Source organism: Staurois parvus, unplaced genomic scaffold (assembly GCF_062004578.1).
Source record: "Staurois parvus isolate SC_StPar_1 unplaced genomic scaffold, SC_StPar_1.0 ptg000169l, whole genome shotgun sequence".
NCBI lineage: Eukaryota > Metazoa > Chordata > Amphibia > Anura > Ranidae > Staurois > Staurois parvus.
The window spans coordinates 7,920,899-7,940,851 of NW_028317965.1; the positions used below are offsets into that span (position 1 = coordinate 7,920,899).

The window sequence follows — 19,953 nt, forward strand, 5'->3', positions numbered from 1 at the left end:
TCATAACCAGCCAGATAGTGAAATCTTGTTTCTTTTAGGACTGGTAACTGGGAGATGTTCTATAATCAGGGGCAGACTGACCATTTGGAAACTTGGCCACTGCCCGAGGGCCCGGGATCAGTAGGGGGCCCCATGAGATGCCCCTGGTACCTTTTTTATAGGCTTTTTTGAGTTTGGGCAAGGAAAAAGGGGCCCCATGATCCCCTATTGCCCCGGGGCCCCATGAGTTGTCAGTCCGCCCCTGCTGCAGTGTAAAATCAGAAAAGTCACAAGGACTTTCTTAATCAATGCGACTTTAATGCGGCAGTATCTGACTTCAGAGGGCTTTTAACCAATGCCAAAGCTGCATAACAACAAAGACGCATGGAAGTTGCATCAAGTTGCAAGCAAGTCGCAGTGAAAGTCGCACGACTTTAAAGTCACAGCAGTGTGAACCAAGCCCCACTGAACATGCAGCTTCTTTATCTTTTATCTCTTGTCTGTTTCAGTGTAAGGTGATGCCATGACCGCTGCCCCATTTTTCCTGCTTCAGCGTGGCTCCTTTTCCTTTGCAGCATCCTATGGAACTGTTTTTGCATGCAGGGATTAGAATTGTGTCTCCATACGCTGTGTGCATCAACAGAAACACACAGCCCCATAGCCTAGGATGGCAAGGCACTTCTCCACCAATACCCCACTCTTCTCCATGCTAACAGACTGACTGGAGACTGCACTGCCCATTGCTACCCATTCACAAAAGAAAAGTGTAGTGCAAAATTGACAGACAGTCTTTGACAAGTTCTTTATTAAAAACAAAAGTTTAAAATAGTCCACCAAAGTAGATCCAACGTCAATCATGATGCCCGCAAGCTGGAAAAAAAAAACCAAAACGCTTTGCTCTTGGCGCTGGCTCCCGGCTGTCTGACAGTTGTGCTGCGATGACAGTGATGATGTCACAAGGGGGCAGGGTCATCCCCGCCCCCTTGTGACATCATCATGCGCTGGGATTGGCCAAAGCACTGCAAAGGACCTGTGGTGAGGTGCATTGCTTTGGTCTATCACAATGCACTGTCAGTGCATTGTGGGGCGTGAACAGCCTGCCAAACGCCATTACCGTTCGTGTGTTCGCCGAACATACGAACAGCCGGTGTTCGAGTCGAACTTCTACCCCAACACTAGTGCTGAAAAGGAGCATGCTCACAGGAGGAGAGTACAGAGAGAGCAGAGATATGACCTAATCATTCTCCTGCTACTCTTTCATTGTTCATTCAGCAGGGTGTGTTGGGGGGGTTACTAATGTATTACTTCTACAATCTATACCTGTAACTGAAAAAGTGTTGTCATCCACTTGGCTGTGCTGAACAGGCAGAGTAGGATAGACAGAAATACAAATCCTTTGGTAGGTTTAGCAGCTCAATTTCATCTGTTCGGTGTTTTTAGCTGTTTGCGTGGAATGCAGCTTTTTATGTGTATACTTACTATCACATATGTTTTATTTGTGTAGTATACAGAAGATGAAGCCAAGAAGCTTGGAGTGGTTGGATGGGTGAAAAATACAAGGCAGGGGACCGTAGTGGGCCAGGTACAAGGTCCCGAAGACAAAGTCAGCTCCATGTAAGTGTCCACAGATCTCCACATACCATACACTGAAAAGCCTTTTACAGCCGAATTACACCCGGTGATCACACTAGCTATCCTTTCATTGACTTATGTAGCTGATCTAATGAGATATGAATACTAACCAGCTCAGTTTCTTCTTTTATTGTGCACTTTTTTCTTTAAATTTCTCAGAAGTCATAGGAGGACATGTCATCCCCCCATTACAGGCCCCCAGGTTCAAGCTGTGATGATATTACTGGGGCCGGTTATACAACACCATACAGATTTGATAAGAGTACTGCTGTAATAGTAACATGAAAACTAGAAAAGCTACAATTTCTGGGGAAATTGTGTGAAGTGCTCTTGCCTCCACCAGTAGTCTACAACTGGAGTCGGCGGAGTAACTGGGTGGAGTGGCTGAAGTAACTATTGTGTGGTTGGAGTGGCTGGAGTAACTGTTGTGTGGTTGGAGTGGCTGGAGTAACTGTTGTGTGGTTGGAGTGGCTGGAGTAACTGTTGTGTGGTTGGAGTGGCTGGAGTAACTGTTGTGTGATTGGAGTGGCTGGAGTAACTGTTGTGTGATTGGAGTGGCTGGAGTAACTGTTGTGTGGTTGGAGTGGCTGGAGTAACTGTTGTGTGGTTGGAGTGGCTTGAGTAACTGTTGTGTGGTTGGAGTGGCTGGAGTAACTGTTGTGTGGTTGGAGTGGCTGGAGTAACTGTTGTGTGGTTGGAGTTACTGGAGTAACTATTGTGTGGTTGGAGTGGCTGGAGTAACTGTTGTGTGGTTGGAGTGGCTGGAGTAACTGTTGTGTGGTTGGAGTGGCTGGAGTAACTGTTGTGTGGTTGGAGTGGCTGGAGTAATTGTGAAAAGGTTGGACTGGGCAGAGTAACTTTATGGAGTGGGCAGAGTAACTGTGTGGAGTGTTTGGAGTGAGTAAAGATAGTAAACATTACACTAACCAATTGATCGATCAAATTTAAAAAGTGCACATGGCAAGCTTGATACAGTAAAAAATGCATTTTAACTTTTGTATTCCAATGGTTTTTATTAATTTTAAACAGTAGAAAACAGAGGCAATAAAACACACCCACGCAGGGGCTATCAATTGCACCAATAAAAAAGGCATAATAGAGAAGACAACGCTCTAATTCCAACAAGGCAAAATGTATGCCCACGCAGGGGCTATCAATGGCACATAAGTTACAATAACATCAGTGAAACTCTGACTATCGCAACTAAAGACAGCTGTCCACTGTCACATCAAAACAAACAGAAAAAGAGAGAAGAAGAGCAGAGGAAAAAAAAAACAAAACACACACACCAAAGAGCAGGGGTCCATGAGCGCCAATACCAAACTCTATTACTTCCCCACACTGGCCGGGGGGAGCATGGGAAAGGCATATTGCAACCGCGGTTCCCATATTTTCAAAAATTTACGTTGAGAGTCGTTGCATATACTCAACATCTGCTCGTTGAGCATCATAGTAGTCATACGATCCCGCACCCCCCGAAAAAGGACAAACGGACTCTTCCAGGCCTGAGCAATTGTCCTAGTGGCCGATAAAAACAAATAGGAAGCCAACCGCTGCTGACGAGCCAAGAGGCCCAGTATGGGGCAATGAAGCAAAGTGTACCGAGCATCCCGGCGTATGGAGAGATGGAACAAAGTGAAAAGGAGGCCAAACACACGAGACCAAAAATGAGCCAACCTCGAGCATGACCACCAGATATGCAGTACATCGCCAAGATGGCCACAACCCCGAAAACATCGATCACTACAGGCAGGGTTAGCCTGGGCCAGACGAGCCGGAACCCAATACCAACGAAACAATACCTTGTAGGCTGCTTCCAGCTTGGTCGTATTAAATGAACATTTAGCTATGAGTGACCAGGCTTTATTCCAGTCCCCCGGATCCACAGCCACTCCCAGGTCGCGCTCCCACTGAACAACATATGAAAGAGAAGTGTGCGACGAGCGTCTGTTCAAAGCTGCATAAAGAAGGGAGATAAGGCCCGGGGTGCCCGGACGCTGCTGGCAAAGCCGTTCAAAGGCAGATTTCTGATATGGGAAAGCAGAAGTGGCCCGCAGCGAGAGTAACCAGTGCCGCAATTGAAGGTACCGAAAAAATTCCGCTGGGGGAACATCCCGCGACTCCCGATGGAAATTCCAGGTGGGGAAGGACCGAAAAATCAAAAAGTGTCGTACCTGTGAGAAACGCATTTTAACATTTATTTATATAGCACATTTAATTGCAATGCTGTTACCCAAAGTGCTTCACAGTTACATTACAACATACATTTATAAAAACATTAGCAGCATTATCACCTCAAATACTCTCTACTGTTGAAAACTTATTTCCAAACCTTTAACCAGAAGCCGGCCAAACTGTCACCAATTCAAAATTAGATTTCAAATAGGGCAGAGAAGAGCGGTTAAAAACAAACTGCTCCAAATTGCTCACTTCACTTGCGTATTCAAATGGTCGTAGTTTTAAAAACTATAAATCCTACAGCGAAGAGCTTTATATTGTGAGAATCACAAGACCCAGACCTACATTTTGATGCCTAGTATGTCTCTGAAATATTAAAAATGAAGGCACAGTCGCAGTTTAGAAATTGCCCTTCAAATTTGAGGTGGCTAGAGTGGAATTTCAATGAATGTCAATGGGCAGCGTGAGTTGCAAACAAATGGCCATATTGTGAAAACTATCAGCACTATGGCTTTTAGTGGCAGCAGGGATAGCTGAACGTTTTGATATAAGATTTGTGTAGGTGGGCTTGAAAATGAGGGAGTGATGACAGTTTATAAATCATGTCCTGATTTTTCAGCTCACACTCTAGCTTTTGTCAGCTCCTACTCTAGTTTTGAACATTCCGCCATTCATTCCTATGGGACCAATTTCACCACAAAAACGCTGATATTTCGTGAACCATTCGGCGAAACAATCCACAAAGTAATAGCACACCAATCGGGAACAATCCGCACGTTTCAGTATATTACTGTCTATGTAGTGTAAAAACTGTGGGAGGAGTTAGGGTGGTAAATTTGGCTATAATAATAAGAATATATATGTGAGATAACAGGAAGTGGTCGCCATGCAGGAACACTTAATGATGTGTTCCTAGCTTGCCAGGCTCTTCCTACCATGAGATAACATGAAAATTGACTCTTTCCGGTACCCTCTAGAAGTGAAGTGAAGCTGGCCATAAAAAACGGAATTGATTCCCCCATTCATTCAATGGAGGTGGAAGGGGGAATCCTCTCTGCTATGCCATTGTATTCTGACAGCTGGGGAGTCTGCTGGACTCAAAATACACTGATCAGAGCTGCTGATTGGGCTAACAATTTCCAGCAAGTCTCTTCATATCTCTCAAACAGGACCGGCCATAGATGGATCAAAATTCGCCCAATCCCTGCTGAACAGGTCAGATTTTGAACCATCTATGGTCAGCTTGAAGTGGAACGTAAGAAATATAAAAAATGGGCGGCCAAGCAGGATTTGTAATGCAAAAGAGACATGCTACGTTAGAGCTACCTACCTGTCTGTCCACCCCTGCGCAGCTCACTTTACAAATTTGGCCAAATTTGATGGAACATCCATGCATGCATGGGAGTGACGTCATCCCCATCCGGCCAATGACAGCAGCTGGTGTTCGGGACACAGAAGTCAGCCGCCCAAAGATGTCAGCTGAGCCCCACCGCAATCCAGTGATGTGCATGACAGCCTCGGCTGTCCCAGATCTCTGTCTCCTCATTGGCTGAGACAGCTCCTGTTGCTGTCAATCACAGCCAGTCAGTCAATGAGGAGAGAGAGGGGGCGGGGCCAAGCCACGGCTCCATGTGTGAATGGACACACGGAACAGCGGGTGCCCCAAAGCAAGGTGCTTGCTGTAGGGGCACCCGACAGGAAGGAGGGGCCAGGAGAACCTGCGGGGGACCCAAGAAGAGGAAGATCTTGGCTGCTCTGTGTAAAACCACTACACAGAGCAGGTAAGTGTAGGCATGTTTATTATTTAAAAAAAAAACAACCTTTAGAATCACTTTATGTGCATGTGTAATTAGGACGCAATGGGAGGGATTTACTAAAACTGGAGCACTCAGGATCTGGTGCAGCAGTGCACGGTAGCCAATCAGCTTCTAACTTCAGCTTGTTCATATAAGTTTTGACAATAAAACCTGAAAGCTGATTGGTTTCCATGCGCAGCTGCACCAGATTTTTCATGCTCCAGTTTTAGTAAATCTCCCCCAATGTTTCAGCATATGACCATGTTTTAGGTTTATTCTGGTAACCTTAGAGGTAGACCTCTATGAAAAAACCCAATCAGGGGAAAACGCAACAGGAGGGTGTGGCTTAGGGCGGAGACTGTGTCGGAAGCAGGCTACATTGATTAAACTTCATGGTGTGACTGTTATGGCGTGCGGCTTTCTTTTTTTTTTATTTTTCTACACATGCGCGGGATGGGTTTTTAAAAGCTGGCAGTCAGAGTGGTGGAGGAGGAACCTGAGGAACCTATTGAGGACCTATAGCGGGGCAACCCTCTTCTGCTTCTTTTACAGCTGCTTTTATGAATTTTATATATAAAAATGTCATTTCTAATTAGAAATGCTGGGGCCCACAAGAGCTGGTCAAACAAAGAACTACTTTAAAAAGTCTTCTGTAACACAAATATTATCATAGGTTTGCAGGGGCGGACTGACCATTTGGAAACTCGGTCACTACCTGAGGGCCCGGGGTCAGTAGGGGGCCCCATAAGAGGCCCCTGGTACCTTTTTCATAGGCTTTTTTGAGTTTGGGCAAGGACACAGGGGCCCCATGATCCCCTATTGCCCGGGGGCCCCATGAGTTGTCAGTCCGCCCCTGTAGGTATGTAATCCTATCTTGCAATCATTTTTAAACCAGAAAGAAATCTAGTCTAGGAATATAATACTCAACTCTTTGTGTGTTACTCATAGAATCCGAGAAAGGCGCACCAGATCAAAAGCAAATAAAAAAGTCCATGAAAATTGTAATTGTTGGTAAATAAGTGATAAAACATACAGGCAACGCGTTTTGAGGGTAAAACCACGCCCCTTTCATTAAGGCTACAAGAATAAACATAAAACACAGTCATGATGATAAAACATTGTATCTAAATATGCATGCTTATGAATATATTCCACAAATTTTAATTGGTCCAACCAGTAGGAGCTATGCATGCAAGCAGGACATCCTACTGGCTGGCCATCATTCAACCAGGAAGTGGGCATGGACAAGTGGAAGAGGAGGACACAGAGGGCGGTGCTGGAGCATGGAGGAGGTAAGTAAAACTACGAGGTGGTATCAAAAAGTCTAGTTTTGTAATACGCCAACAGATGACAGCAGAGGGCTGTACGCACAGTCACAGGGAACACCGGCCTTCATAAGACAGTGTGCCAAAAGACATCGTTCTGTGCACTTCGGGAGCTGTAGAGCTGGTGCTATTCTGACGACTTGTGTTACCGCGTCTGCTATTTCATCATGGACAGCAAGTTAGATCAAAGAGCGTGAAACCTGTACACCCAAGTTTTGCCACCGGTAATGATCCTCGACATGCACAGGTGCCGAACGGTTTTGACATTTTCAGGGGTTGAAGGTCTTCTTGATCTCTCCTCGTCTTCCAGTGGTGTTCTTCCTCTCTTGAAGCACGCATGCCATTCAAAAAAACCTCGAACGACTCATGGCAGCATCGCTGTAAACTTGCCGACTCATGTCAAACATCTTTTTGGCTGATTTGACCAGTTTCATGCAGAATTTCACAGAATTTTGTAACTTGTGTCCATGATGAAACAGAAGACGTGGTAATGCACGTGGTGAGAAAACCACCAGTTGCACAGCTTCTGATGTACGCAGGATGATGTCTTTTGGCACACTGACTTATGAAGGTCGGTGCTCCCCATGACTGTGCATGCACCCTTGTGCTGCCACCTGTTGGTGTGTTGCAAAACTAAACTTTTTGATACCACCTCATATAATATATTGATTTTGGGGATTCACATGGATGTATAGTTAGACATGATGGGGTGGGTTTACTATAACTGGAGAGTGCCCATAATCTGGTGCAGCTGTGCTTGGCAGCCAATCAGCTTCTAACTTCAGCTTGTTCTATTCAGCATTGAAAAAAAACATGGAAGCTGATTGGTTTCTATGCAGAGTTGCACCAGATTTTGCACTCTTCAGTTTTAGTACATGAAACCAAGGGGCGGACTGACAACTCATGGGGCCCCTGGGCAATAGGGGATCATGGGGCCCCTGTGTCCTTGCCCACACTTAAAAAAGCCTATGAAAAAGGTACCAGGGAATCTCATGGGGCCCCCTACTGACCCCGGGCCCTTGGGCAGGGCCCGAGTTTCCAAATGGTCAGTCCGCCCCTGCATCAACCCAAATGTTTTATCAGAATGACTATGGTTTGAGTATTCTTGTAGCCCTGATGAAGAAGGAGTGCTGCTTCCCCGAAACACGTTGTTTGTTTTTTTATAGGACTTATTTACCAACAATTAAATCGATCTTGGACTCTTTCATCCGGTTTTAGTCTGGTTCTCCTTTCTACATTTCATTGGGTAGCACATAAAGAACAGTTTGAGTATTGTATTCCCAGACTAGACTTCTGTTTGGGTTAAGAAATGATTGCAAGATGGGATTACATAACTGAAATAATATTAGTGTTACAGATGACTTTTTAATGTAGTTGTTCGTCGGACCAGCTGTGGTAGGCTCTAGCATCTCTAATTAGCGCTGACATTCTTGATTAAGCACAAAGTATCAGCCTACATGTCTTACAAAAGACATTCCAGAACCGTAAAAACAATTCATGCGATCGTTCAGCGTAATGTTAGATGTCATGACAAGTATAGAAGTTTACAGTTAGCACTGCAATCTCTGATTAAAATAAAACCATTGCAGAATTACTTCAGGCCAAACCTTTTTATTCATTGTGATGGAGTATGGAATGGTTAGGCTTTCAAAGGTATGTGTGGAGCCATTGGGGAGATTTCCCCTCACTTTCTGTCCCAGTAACCCTATGAAAAAACCCATAGAGTGTCACCCAAAGTACCAGCCTGCACTCATCTGGTGGCTCTCATCTGGCCTCCAAAAAGCTCGTCCTGGCTTACAGATAGATATCTAAAGACATGGGATGCCACACACCGTAAACAGTCCAGTCTTCAGAGTGGCTTCAGCCTGTCCCCTCCAAGTCCCTGCCCTGCTGACGCGTTTTTCCCTATCGCAAGGCTTAATTGTTGAGGTGCCTCTACGATGAGGGAAATCATAGGCGCATGAAACCTGCAGACCAAGAGTCCGTAGACAGTCTTAATGAATCCAGTAGTAGGAATCCAATGGTGGAGAAGGGGATGGAACAGTCTGAATACTAGGGCAGGCTGTGGTAGAGTGAAGCAGACTCTAATGTGGAAGAAACAAAGGAAGAAACAGCTCCTCTAAGTGTAGACTGTGATGCAAGTTTAATGGTTAAAAAGTAAGAAGGCAACTCACATGTTCATGATAAATTACAGGCTCATCATTAATATGGATACTCATCTCCAAGATGGTAAACCACTATGGAACAGGGGCGGACCGACCATTTGGAAACTCGGGCACTGCCCGAGGGCCCGGGGTCAGTAGGGGGCCCCATGAGATGCCCCTGGTACCTTTTTCATAGGCTTTTTTGAGTTTGGACAAGGACACAGGGGCCCCATGATCCCCTATTGCCCAGGGGCCCCATGAGTTGTCAGTCCGCCCCTGCTGTGGAATATAGGACAGTAGGACGGTGGGGTGCGGTCAGGGTGGAGGAGACCATCGGGATACTCCATTATGGTGACTCGCTGTAGGATTCTGAGTGGTGGCGTTGGCATCTGATGCTATCCAAGTGCAACGCGTTTCTGAGCATGCGCAAGGTCTGACGTAGACCAGCGCGCTCCTTTCTCAAACATGTGATGCAGTGTGCATAGGAGCTAAAATTCTGACCATCCACAAAATGTAGATATATGTTGATATGTAGACCACCCACAAGAGAAAACCTGGCCCATCTGTCAGATGCTGACGCCACCGCTGTCACAGATGGGGCTGCACTGATGATCAGGTCACTGATTATAATTATCAGTGTAAATATGTCCTCCTGTCAGGATTGCCGATTATCAGCTCAACTCACACAGTGACAGCTCGTGAGGAAAGGAAATAACCAGCAAGTTTGTTTATATGGGATCAGCTGTGATTGGATACAGCAGATCACTTGGTAAAAGTCCGCTGTGATTGGCCCTCTACCTCGATCTGTGATCAGCTGTATCCCCGTCTGTGGACACCCTCCCAGAACTAGACAACTGTGTTGTAGCCGTCTTTCAACTATAGCGTAGTCGGGAAGTGGTTAAAGTGACACTACTTCTGGTTTTAAAAAGAATTCTATTCAAGTATGTATTCTGAAAGTGTTACTAAACCCACAACAGTAAAATCAGTCTGTATATGCAGTAAAGAATGCTCACTGTGGAACCTAAAGGGTTAATCCTCCGCATTGTGTAATAAGGATGTTTGATCCTGTTTTCTCTGATCCTCCCCTTCTTCTACTGTCTCCAATCAATCTGCTGATAGAACAGAGCCTTGGGGGCAAGCTGCACATGCTCAGTTTGGTGTGTATGTCTGGAGAGTTTTTTTTGCTTGGGAGAGTGCATGCGATCAGTACAGGGCCAATCAGCACTGTCCAGACAGAGGGTCAGGGGTCCTGCAGCCTCATAGGACAAACGGGGGAGAATGAAAACTCCTCCTACAAGCTTTAACCAGTGCATTTCCATGTTGCGTGTCCTGTGGGAGACCATATACAGTTGTGTCCAAAATTATTCAACCCCCACTGAAATTGAGTGTTTTGGCCAGTTTGACATTGCTTTTGATCATTCAGTCATCTTGCTTACATTTACATTAAAGAGGCACTTGTAGGTCAGACAAATATAACATAACAGTTATAATGAAATAACCACAAATGTCTTTTCTGTGCTCACAGCATTATCAGTTTTATTCAACCCCCAAGTGACATTCAATCTTAGTACTTAGTACAGCATCCTTTTACAGTTATAACAGCTTTTAAACGTGAAGCATAGCTTGACACAAGTGTCTTGCAGCGATCTACGGGTATCTTCGCCCATTCTTCATGGGCAAAGGCCTCCAGTTCAGTCACATTCTTAGGCTTGCGCACTGCAACTGCTTTCTTTAAGTCCCACCAGAGGTTCTCAATCGGATTTAAGTCTGGTGACTGCGATGGCCACTCCAAAATGTTCCAGCCTTTCCTCTGCAACCATGCTCTAGTGGACTTGGAGGTATGCTTGGGATCATTGTCCTGTTGAAAGGTCCAACGTCTCCCAAGCCTCAGGTGTGTGACGGACTGCATCACGTTTCCATCCAATATCTCCTGGTACTGAAGAGAATTCATGGTACCTTGCACACGCTGAAGCTTCCCTGTACCTGCAGAAGCAAAACAGCCCCAAAGCATGATTGACCCTCCACCATGCTTCACAGTAGGCAAGGTGTTCTTTTCATCATAGGCCTTGTTCTTCCTCCTCCAAACATAGCGTTGATCCATGGGCCCAAACAGTTCTAATTTTGTTTCATCAGTCCACAGAACACTATCCCACAACTTTTGTGGTTTGTCCACATGGCTTTTGGCATACTGCAGTCGACTCTTCTTATTCTTTGGAGACAGCAAGGGGGTACGCCTGGGAGTTCTGGCACGGAGGCCTTCATTACGCAGTGTGCGTCTTATTGTCTGGGCTGAAACTTCTGTACCCACATCTGACAAATCTTTTCTCAGTTCCTCAGCAGTCACACGGGGACTTCTCTCCACTCTACGCTTCAGGTAGCGCACAGCAGTCGAAGTCAGCATCTTCTTTCTGCCACGACCAGGTAGCGTTTCAACAGTGCCCTTTGCCTTGAATTTGCGAATGATGCTTCCTAAGGTGTCTCTTGGTATGTTTAACATCTTTGCAATCTTCTTATAGCCATTGCCCTTCCTGTGAAGAGAAATCACCTCTTCTCTTGTCTTCCTGGACCATTCTCTTGCCTTCACCATGTTTGTAACCACACCAGTAAATGTCTAGAAGGAGCTGAGTATCACAGTCATTTTAAAGCTGCCTAATTGGTGCTTATTATGCTTGATTGCTGCTCGGTGACATCCACAGGTGTTTTCAATACCTGATGGAAAGCACCTGTATGAACCTCTGTTCTTCAGAGTGGTAGTCTTTAAGGGGTTGAATAATTGTGGCAATGAAGAAACCACATAAGAACCATTTACTACTGTATTACATAAACAATTGATGTCATTTTAGTTGCATTTGGGTAGTTACAACGTCCTTGTAGGATTTGATTCTGAATACAATTCCAAATGTACACTATAGTCCCTAAACCCCTTTACAGCATTGGGGGTTGAATAATTTTGGACACAACTGTATATATATATATATATATATATATATATATATATATATATATATATATTATTCAAGGGGATATATACAGTATATATTCCCGGCGTCCTGTACAATATATATATATATATATATATATATACACACACACACTGCTCAAAAAAATGAAAGGTACACTTTGAAGATACATCAGATCTCAATGGGGAGAAATCTCCTGCTGGATATCTATACTAATATGGACGGGGTAATGTGTCGGGAACGTAAGGACGTGCCATCGTTTGATGGAAATGAAAATGATCGACCTACAGAGGACTGAATTCAAAGTCACCCCGAAAATCAAAGTGAAAAAATGATGCAGCAGGCTAGTCCATTTTGCTGAAATTTCATTGCAGCAACTCAAAATGGTCCTCAGTAGTTTGTATGGCCCCCACGTGCTTGTATGCATGCCTGACAACGTCAGGGGAGGCTCCTAATGAGACGATGGATGGTGTCCTGGGGGATTTCCTCCCAGATCTGGACCAGGGCATCACTGAGCTCCTGGACAGTTTGAGGTGCAACCTGGTGTCGTCGGATGGACCCAAACATGACATCCCAGAGGTGTTCTATTGGATTTAGGTCAGGCGAGCGTGGAGGCCATTCAATGGTATCAAGTCCTTCATCCTCCAGGAACTGCCTGCATACTCTCACCACATGAAGCCGGGCATTGTCGTGCACCAGGAGGAACCCAGGACCCACTGCACCAGCGTAGGGTCTGACAATGTGACCAAGGATTTCATCCCGATACCTAATGGCAGTCACGGTGCCATTGTCTAGCCTGTAGAGGTCTGTGAGTCCCTCCATGGATATTCCTCCCCAGACCATCACTGACCCACCACCAAAATGGTCATGCTGAACGATGTTACAGGCAGCAGAATGTTCTTCACGGCTTCTCCAGACCCTTTCACGTCTGTCACATGTGCTCAGGGTGAACCTGCTCTCCTCTGTGAAAAGCACAGGGTGCCAGTGGTGGACCTGCCAATTCTGGTGTTCATTGGCAAATGCCAATCGAGCTCTATGGTGCTGGGCAGTGAGCACAGGGCCCACTAGAGGACGTTGGACCCTCAGGCCACCCTAATGAAGTCTGTTTCTGATTGTTTGGTCAGAGACATTCACACCAGTGGCCTGCTGGAGGTCATTTTGTAGGGCTCTGGCAGAGCTCATCCTGTTCCTCCTTGCACAAAGAAGCAGATACCGGTCCTGCTGATGGGTTAAAGACCTTCTATGGCCCTGTCCAGCTCTCCTAGAGTAAATGTCTATATCCTGGAATCTCCTCCATGCTCTTGAGACTGTGCTGGGAGACACAGCAAACCTTCAGGCAATGGCACATATTGATGTGCCATCCTGGAGGAGTTGGACTGCCTGTCCAGGTATTGCCTTTTGCTACCAGTAGTGACACTGACCCTGACAAAATGCAAAACTAGTGAAAAAGAGTCAGAAAAGATGAGTAGGGAAAAAAATGTCAATGTCCTCCAGCTGTAAAACCATTCCTGTTTTGGGGGTCGTCTCATTGTTGCCCATCTAGTGCACCTGTTAATTTCATTAGCACCAAAGCAGCTGAAACTGATTAGCAACCCCCTCTTCTACTTAACTGACCAGATCAATATCCCATATCTGACTTGATGCTAGACCCTCATTAAAAAGTGTTCTTTTAGCTTTTTTTGAGCAGTGTACATCAATAAATGTATTTTTTAAATGCATGCAGTGTAAACAAATAAATTTCTGTCAGCTCTTTCACAGTCTGTTCAGCAGAGCTCAGGGAGGGTGAGGAGAATGCAGCACAAGGAGACAGTCGGGTGTGCTGCAGTAAAGCAAGCATGCTGGTAGCTGGAGACAACAGAGTGACAAAGAGATGAGCTCATCAGAGAGCTGCTTCCCCTTTCCCTGACCAGTCGCAGATTAGGGATCAGGAGGGGACCTATAAGTGAAAGAGAAAATGCAGCAGAGAAAGATCAAGTCCCCTCCCCTGCTAGACAGGGCTGTGCTGTGTGTGGCAGAGCTGTGTAAATCTCAGGACTGGATGGACAGAAATCATTTTGCAGGCAAAACAGCTACCTTGTTTGTGTATTTATCTATTTGTGTTCTATTTCAATTCAGCTTTAAATAACAGGAGAGAAAAGGTTAATAGTGTGAGCCGGGCATGAAGCAGCCCAGTACAGCAGAGCTGAGGATGAGGAAATTATAATCTATCAGCCCGACTCCCTAACCAGCAAGCGTCAAGTGTTGCAAGGCGTGGTGCAGATGTTTCTTTTCCTCTCCTAGCGTGCTTCGCTTTGTTTTCCTGACATAACATACACCCTTATTTTGACAACGCCGGAGCTGCCCACTGAGTGCACACAGACGGCTATGCTGTGCTTCTACCTCCAGAAGGGCCCATGCATTATAATTGGTCACACATTTGCTGTAGTATTGCTGCTGCCTGAAGAAATGCGTCATTAGTGTTCACTGTGGGATCATTTCCTAAATCATGCTCAGAGGTATATACAGTGTGTTATCCCTGATAGGATCTGTGGCATCCTTGCCTCTCCAACACTGCTTATAATGATGGCTCTGTGCAGTGCTCACCTGTGTTGAAGCAGAACTACAGCTAGACGGCCAATTACTCAGTCGAAATTTACATATATAAAATTCTGTTCGGCCAGTATGATGATTCACAAACCCTTTTGCACAACAAAGCCCGCAGCATTAATGTTTGCTCCTGTATCTCTGCAGCTTCCTTTGTTATCTGCCTACTCTTTGCCACTCTGCTGAGTCCCTCCCAGTTCTACAGGGAAGCAGTAAATAACTCAGAGTGCAGGGGTCAGTAGTAAGCAATGCAGAGGGCAGGGATCAGTAATAAGTAATGTAGAGTGCAGGGGTTTGTAGTAAGCAATGCAGAGGGCAGGGATCAGTAGTAAGCAATGTAGAGTGCAGGGGTCAGTAGTAAGCAATGCAGAGGGCAGGGATCAGTAGTAAGTAATGTAGAGTGCAGGGGTCAGTAGTAAGCAATGCAGAGGGCAGGGATCAGTAGTAAGTAAAGCAGAGGGCAGGGATCAGTAGTAAGTAAAGCAGAGGGCAGAGATCAGTAGTAAGTAATGTAGAGTGCAGGGGTTAGTAGTAAGCAATGCAGAGGGCAGGGATCAGTAGTAAGTAATGTAGAGTGCAGGGGTCAGTAGTAAGTAATGTAGAGTGCAGGGGTCAGTAGTAAGTAAAGCAGAGGGCAGGGATCAGTAGTAAGTAAAGCAGAGGGCAGGGATCAGTAGTAAGTAAAGCAGAGGGCAGGGATCAGTAGTAAGTAATGTAGAGTGCAGGGGTCAGTAGTAAGCAATGCAGAGGGCAGGGATCAGTAGTAAGTAATTTAGAGTGCAGAGGTCAATAGTAAGAAATGCAGAGGGCAGGGATCAGTAGTAAGTAATGTAGAGTGCAGGGGTCAGTAGTAAGCAATGCAGAGGGCAGGGATCAGTAGTAAGTAATGTAGAGTGCAGAGGTCAATAGTAAGAAATGCAGAGGGCAGGGATCAGTAGTAAGTAGAGTGCAGGGGTCAGTAAGTAACACAGAATGAAGGTGTCTGTAACAAGTACTGCAGATTGAAGAGGTCAGGAATAAGTATTGCAGAGTAAAGGGGTCAGGAAAAAAGTAATGTAGAGTGAAGGGGTCAGTAATAAGTAACACAGAGTACGGGGGTCAGTAGTAAGTAATGCAAAGTGCAGGGGTCAGTAATAAGTATTGCAGAATGAAGAGGTCAGTAATAAGTAACACAGAATTAAGGGGTCAGTAATATGTAACACAGAGTGAAGGTTTCATTAATAAGTAACACAGAGTGAAGGGGTCAGTAATAAGGAACACAGAGTGAAGGGGTCAGTAATAAGGAACACAGAGTGAAGGTGTCTGTAATAAGTACACAGAGTGAAGGGGTCAGTAATAAGTAGCACAGTGGACAGGGGTCAGTAGTAAGTAATACAGAGTGCAGGGGTCAGTAATAAGTATTGCAGAATGAAGAGGTCAGTAATAAGTCATGCAGAACTAAGGGGTCAGTAATAAGTCATGCAGAGTGCAGGGGTCAGTAATAGGTAACGCTGAAATAAAGGTGTCAGGAATAAGTATTGTAGAATTAATGGGTCAGTAATAAGTAACACAGAGTGAAGGGGTCAGTAATAAGTGCACAGAACGAAGGTGTCAGTAATAAGTATTGCAGCGGGAGCCATACAGAGGATTAGTTCCAGTAATTGCCCCCCTGGTACAACTATCACCCTCCCTGTGCACCATCCATCTCCCACTGCTGCCCAGGCCCCCCAGTGTCATTCTCCTGCCCCCCCCCCCGCAGTGCTGCCAGCTTCCCTCCTGTCCTCCCCAACAGCAGCTGCAAGCACACAATAGGATCCTTCAGAATGAAGAGTGGGGAAAGGTCCGATAAATATGTCACATTTACCAGCCCCTTCCTTTTCTGAATGAACACAATGAGTGATTGGTACCGATCATTCACTGTGGTCATTCATAACTGAAGCCTAGTAAACTGTGGTTTTTTTTTTTCAAGGGGGGCCCTGTCAGGATGGCTGTATGGGGCCCCATGGTTTCTAACAGCAGCCCTGCCTGGCATCATCACATCCAAAACAGGGCTATGGACCCCGGTCTGGTCTTGATGACGTTTGACCACAAGTGTGGGGGAAAAGATGCAGCGAGAACCCGTCTAGCAGCGTGAAAGAGCAAAGGATCAGGTAGGTAAATCTTCTTTCACAGTCCGCTAGACCTAAACAACCAATTAACCCTTGCAGTGTAGGCACAGCCCCACTGCAATGGGTGATTTTCAAGTTTCTTGGAGTTGGGCTTTATGACTGTTTTCACATATTCTCATTTTACTGTATTCACGCTGAATCTCTCGGTCTTTATACTGTGTTCTATTAGTTCACAAGTAATACTATACCCAAGATGGGGTCTCTCCAGCTTCTGCTCTTTGTAGAATGCTGTCTTGCCATTGCGGCCAGCTGTGGATCTCATCAGCATCACAGATGTTTGTGCAGCTGTAGAGATATCGTCCATTGTAATGTGATAGGTTTGGTGATAGTCCAGTGTGAATAACAAAGTACGCCTTAGGGTGAGTCTCCAAACACAGCTCCTCGCGGTCATCACTGGCTAGGAATATACTGGAGGATGCAGCCCAATTCAGAATACAGAGCAATAAAAATGTACCTAACGCAGCTAAAGGTTTTCTTTTCTTCCTGCCTGGATTATGAACATTTTGCATTTACGCTCCTTCAGAGGACAAAGACTATCTAGTCAGTGGCTCTAATTCTCTTCAAAGAGCTTTATTAAATTTTAAAGAGATAAAGCAGGGTACAGTTACATATTTCTTGCATAGTTCTCATTTTCACTCTTGTAAAGGCTACGCAGCATATTGTGAATGAGGAATGAGCGCCGCTGTGGAAAGCTCCCAATTGCGACTTAAAGGGAAGCCATGCCAATTTATTGGCAGACCATACTCATGTTTAATGAGGTTGCATTTGAAAAATATCACACATTTTTTTTTTCAAAGCTCTGAAAGCATTTTACTCATTTTTCTGTGTATAAACGAACGGGCGGATCGTTGGCAGACAAGCGTGTGACTGTTATGGGGGAAGATGCCACAAGCAGCTTCTTACCATGGATAGGCTTATATGAATGGTGATGAATGGTGATGCCTTATGTGCCGATTTCACTAGTTTTGTCTGTTTTACAAAATGCAAAGCCAATATTGGCCATTGCCTAGGGTGGTGGAGCTGCCAATGTTATCCGCAAAACTATCAAGGTGGGATGTTGGACCTGATAATATCATACTATAGGAGACATCATAAGTCAAGACAAAGGATATAATGGTAGTTTATGGGACTTTAAATATCCCTCAATTAGTAACACTTGCAATGATGCTCAAGATTAAAAATAAAAAATAATAAAAATGGATAAAAACATGCCAATCAAAGCTTAAAGTGTTACTAAACCCAGGGCCTTGCATTCACTATATCCGGTCTCCCCGGACCCTGCATTCACTATATATGGTCTCCCCAGACCCTGCATTTACTATATATTGTCTCCCAGGACCCTGCATTCACTATATATGGTCTCCCAGGACCTTGCATTCACTATATATGGTCTCCCAGGACCTTGCATTCACTATATATGGTCTCCCCGGAACCTGTATTCACTATATCTGATCTCCCAGGACCTTGCATTCACTATATCTGGTCTCCCAGGACCCTGCATTCACTATATCTGGTCTCCCCAGACCCTGCATTCACTATATATGGTCTCCCCAGACCCTGCATTCACTATATCTGTCTCCCAGGACCTTGCCTTCACTATATATGGTCTCCCAGGACCCTGCATTCACTATATATGGTCTCCCCGGACCCTGCATTTACTATATCTGGTCTCCCAGGACCTTGCCTTCACTATATCTGGTCTCCCCAGACCCTGCATTCACTATATTTGGTCTCCCCAGACCCTGCATTCACTATATCTGGTCTCCCTGGACCCTGCATTCACTATATATGGTCTCCCAGGACCTTGCATTTACTATATCTGGTCTCCCAGGACCTTGCCTTCACTATATCTGGTCTCCCCGGACCCTGCATTCACTATATCTGGTCTCCCAGGACCTTGCCTTCACTATATCTGGTCTCCCCGGACCCTGCATTCACTATATCTGGTCTCCCAGGACCTTGCCTTCACTATATCTGGTCGCCCCGGACCCTGCATTCACTATATCTGGTCTCTCAGGACCCTGCATTCACTCTATCTGGTCCCCCACAGTACACAGAACATGAAAATGCAATCACTATAGTAAATATAAACTGTAAATACCTTTTGTCATCAGCAGTATATAGCAGTTTTGTGACTTATATCAGTGTCCAGCAAAGCACTGGTAAAGTTTGTAGGAGGAGTTTTCATTCACCCCTGATTGTCCTATGAGGCTGCAGGACCCCTGACCCTCTGTCTGGAAAGTGCTGGTTGGTCCTGTGCTGATCACATGTACCCTACCAAGAAAAATAAAAAAATCCTAGACATACACACCAAACTAATCATGTGCAGCTTGCCCCCAAGGCTCTATTCTATCAGCAGATGGATTGGGGACAGTATAAGAAGAGGAGAATCAGAGAAGACAGGATCAAAGAGCCTTTCTACACAGTGTGGAGGATTAACCCCTTGGGGTTCCACAGTGAGTATAACAAGCATGCTTTACTGCATATACAGACTGATTTTACTGTTATGGGTTTAGTAACACTTTAAGAGCACACAATCTTGGATACAACAATACAATGTTCATGTTACAGACCAAATGCCTGATGATGGGGTCCTGCGAGACTCTGAAACGTTGCTTTGCTGTGATTGTTCACTAAAACCTTTGAACCCATATTGGTGATCCTCAGTGTGCTGGTGACATTCTCCTTGCTGATTCTGTTCGGTTCCAGTTGATGGTCACTGCAGCACGCACACACAGCCATTTGTAACGTAGAAACGTGTGCGTTTGGATTGTACACTTGCATGTTACGGACCAAAGTCACATTATTTCAATTATGGGTTTTTTTCTCTTTTTTTCTTTGTTTTGTTCCCTGTATCCTGCATGGGTGAGTTAAAGCGTATGCTATTACATTATTTCTATGAGCATTATGTATTTAACCATTTGCCGCCCGCCCTATGGCCGAATGGCGGCCAGCAAATGTCATCAGCGTTCCGGGTGGACGCCATATGGCGTCCTCCCGCACATGCGCAGATCGCGCTCCTGCAGAGTGGCGCAGCGGCGCGATCTGTCACCGGCCGTGTACCTCAGACACGGCCGATGACAGATCTGAGTACTGGCCCCCGTTGCCGGTACCATGTGACCTGCTGTGACCAATCACAGCAGGTCACATGACAGTTGTATACAATGAATGGCTTCATTCATGCCATCCATTGTATACTAGTGTCTAGC

At 45.4% G+C, this 19,953-nt stretch overlaps 1 protein-coding gene across 2 annotated transcripts in view; it reads left to right on the forward strand.

The window, feature by feature from the left end:
- Positions 1-19,953, forward strand: part of ACYP2 (acylphosphatase 2) — a 165,230-nt gene that overhangs the window by 11,706 nt on the left and 133,571 nt on the right. For both annotated transcript variants that reach the window (XM_089676472.1, XM_089676471.1), the window contains exon 3: positions 1,484-1,593. In XM_089676472.1, the coding sequence (XP_089532598.1) occupies positions 1,484-1,593 (110 nt within the window). The remainder of the gene's footprint in view (positions 1-1,483; positions 1,594-19,953) is intronic.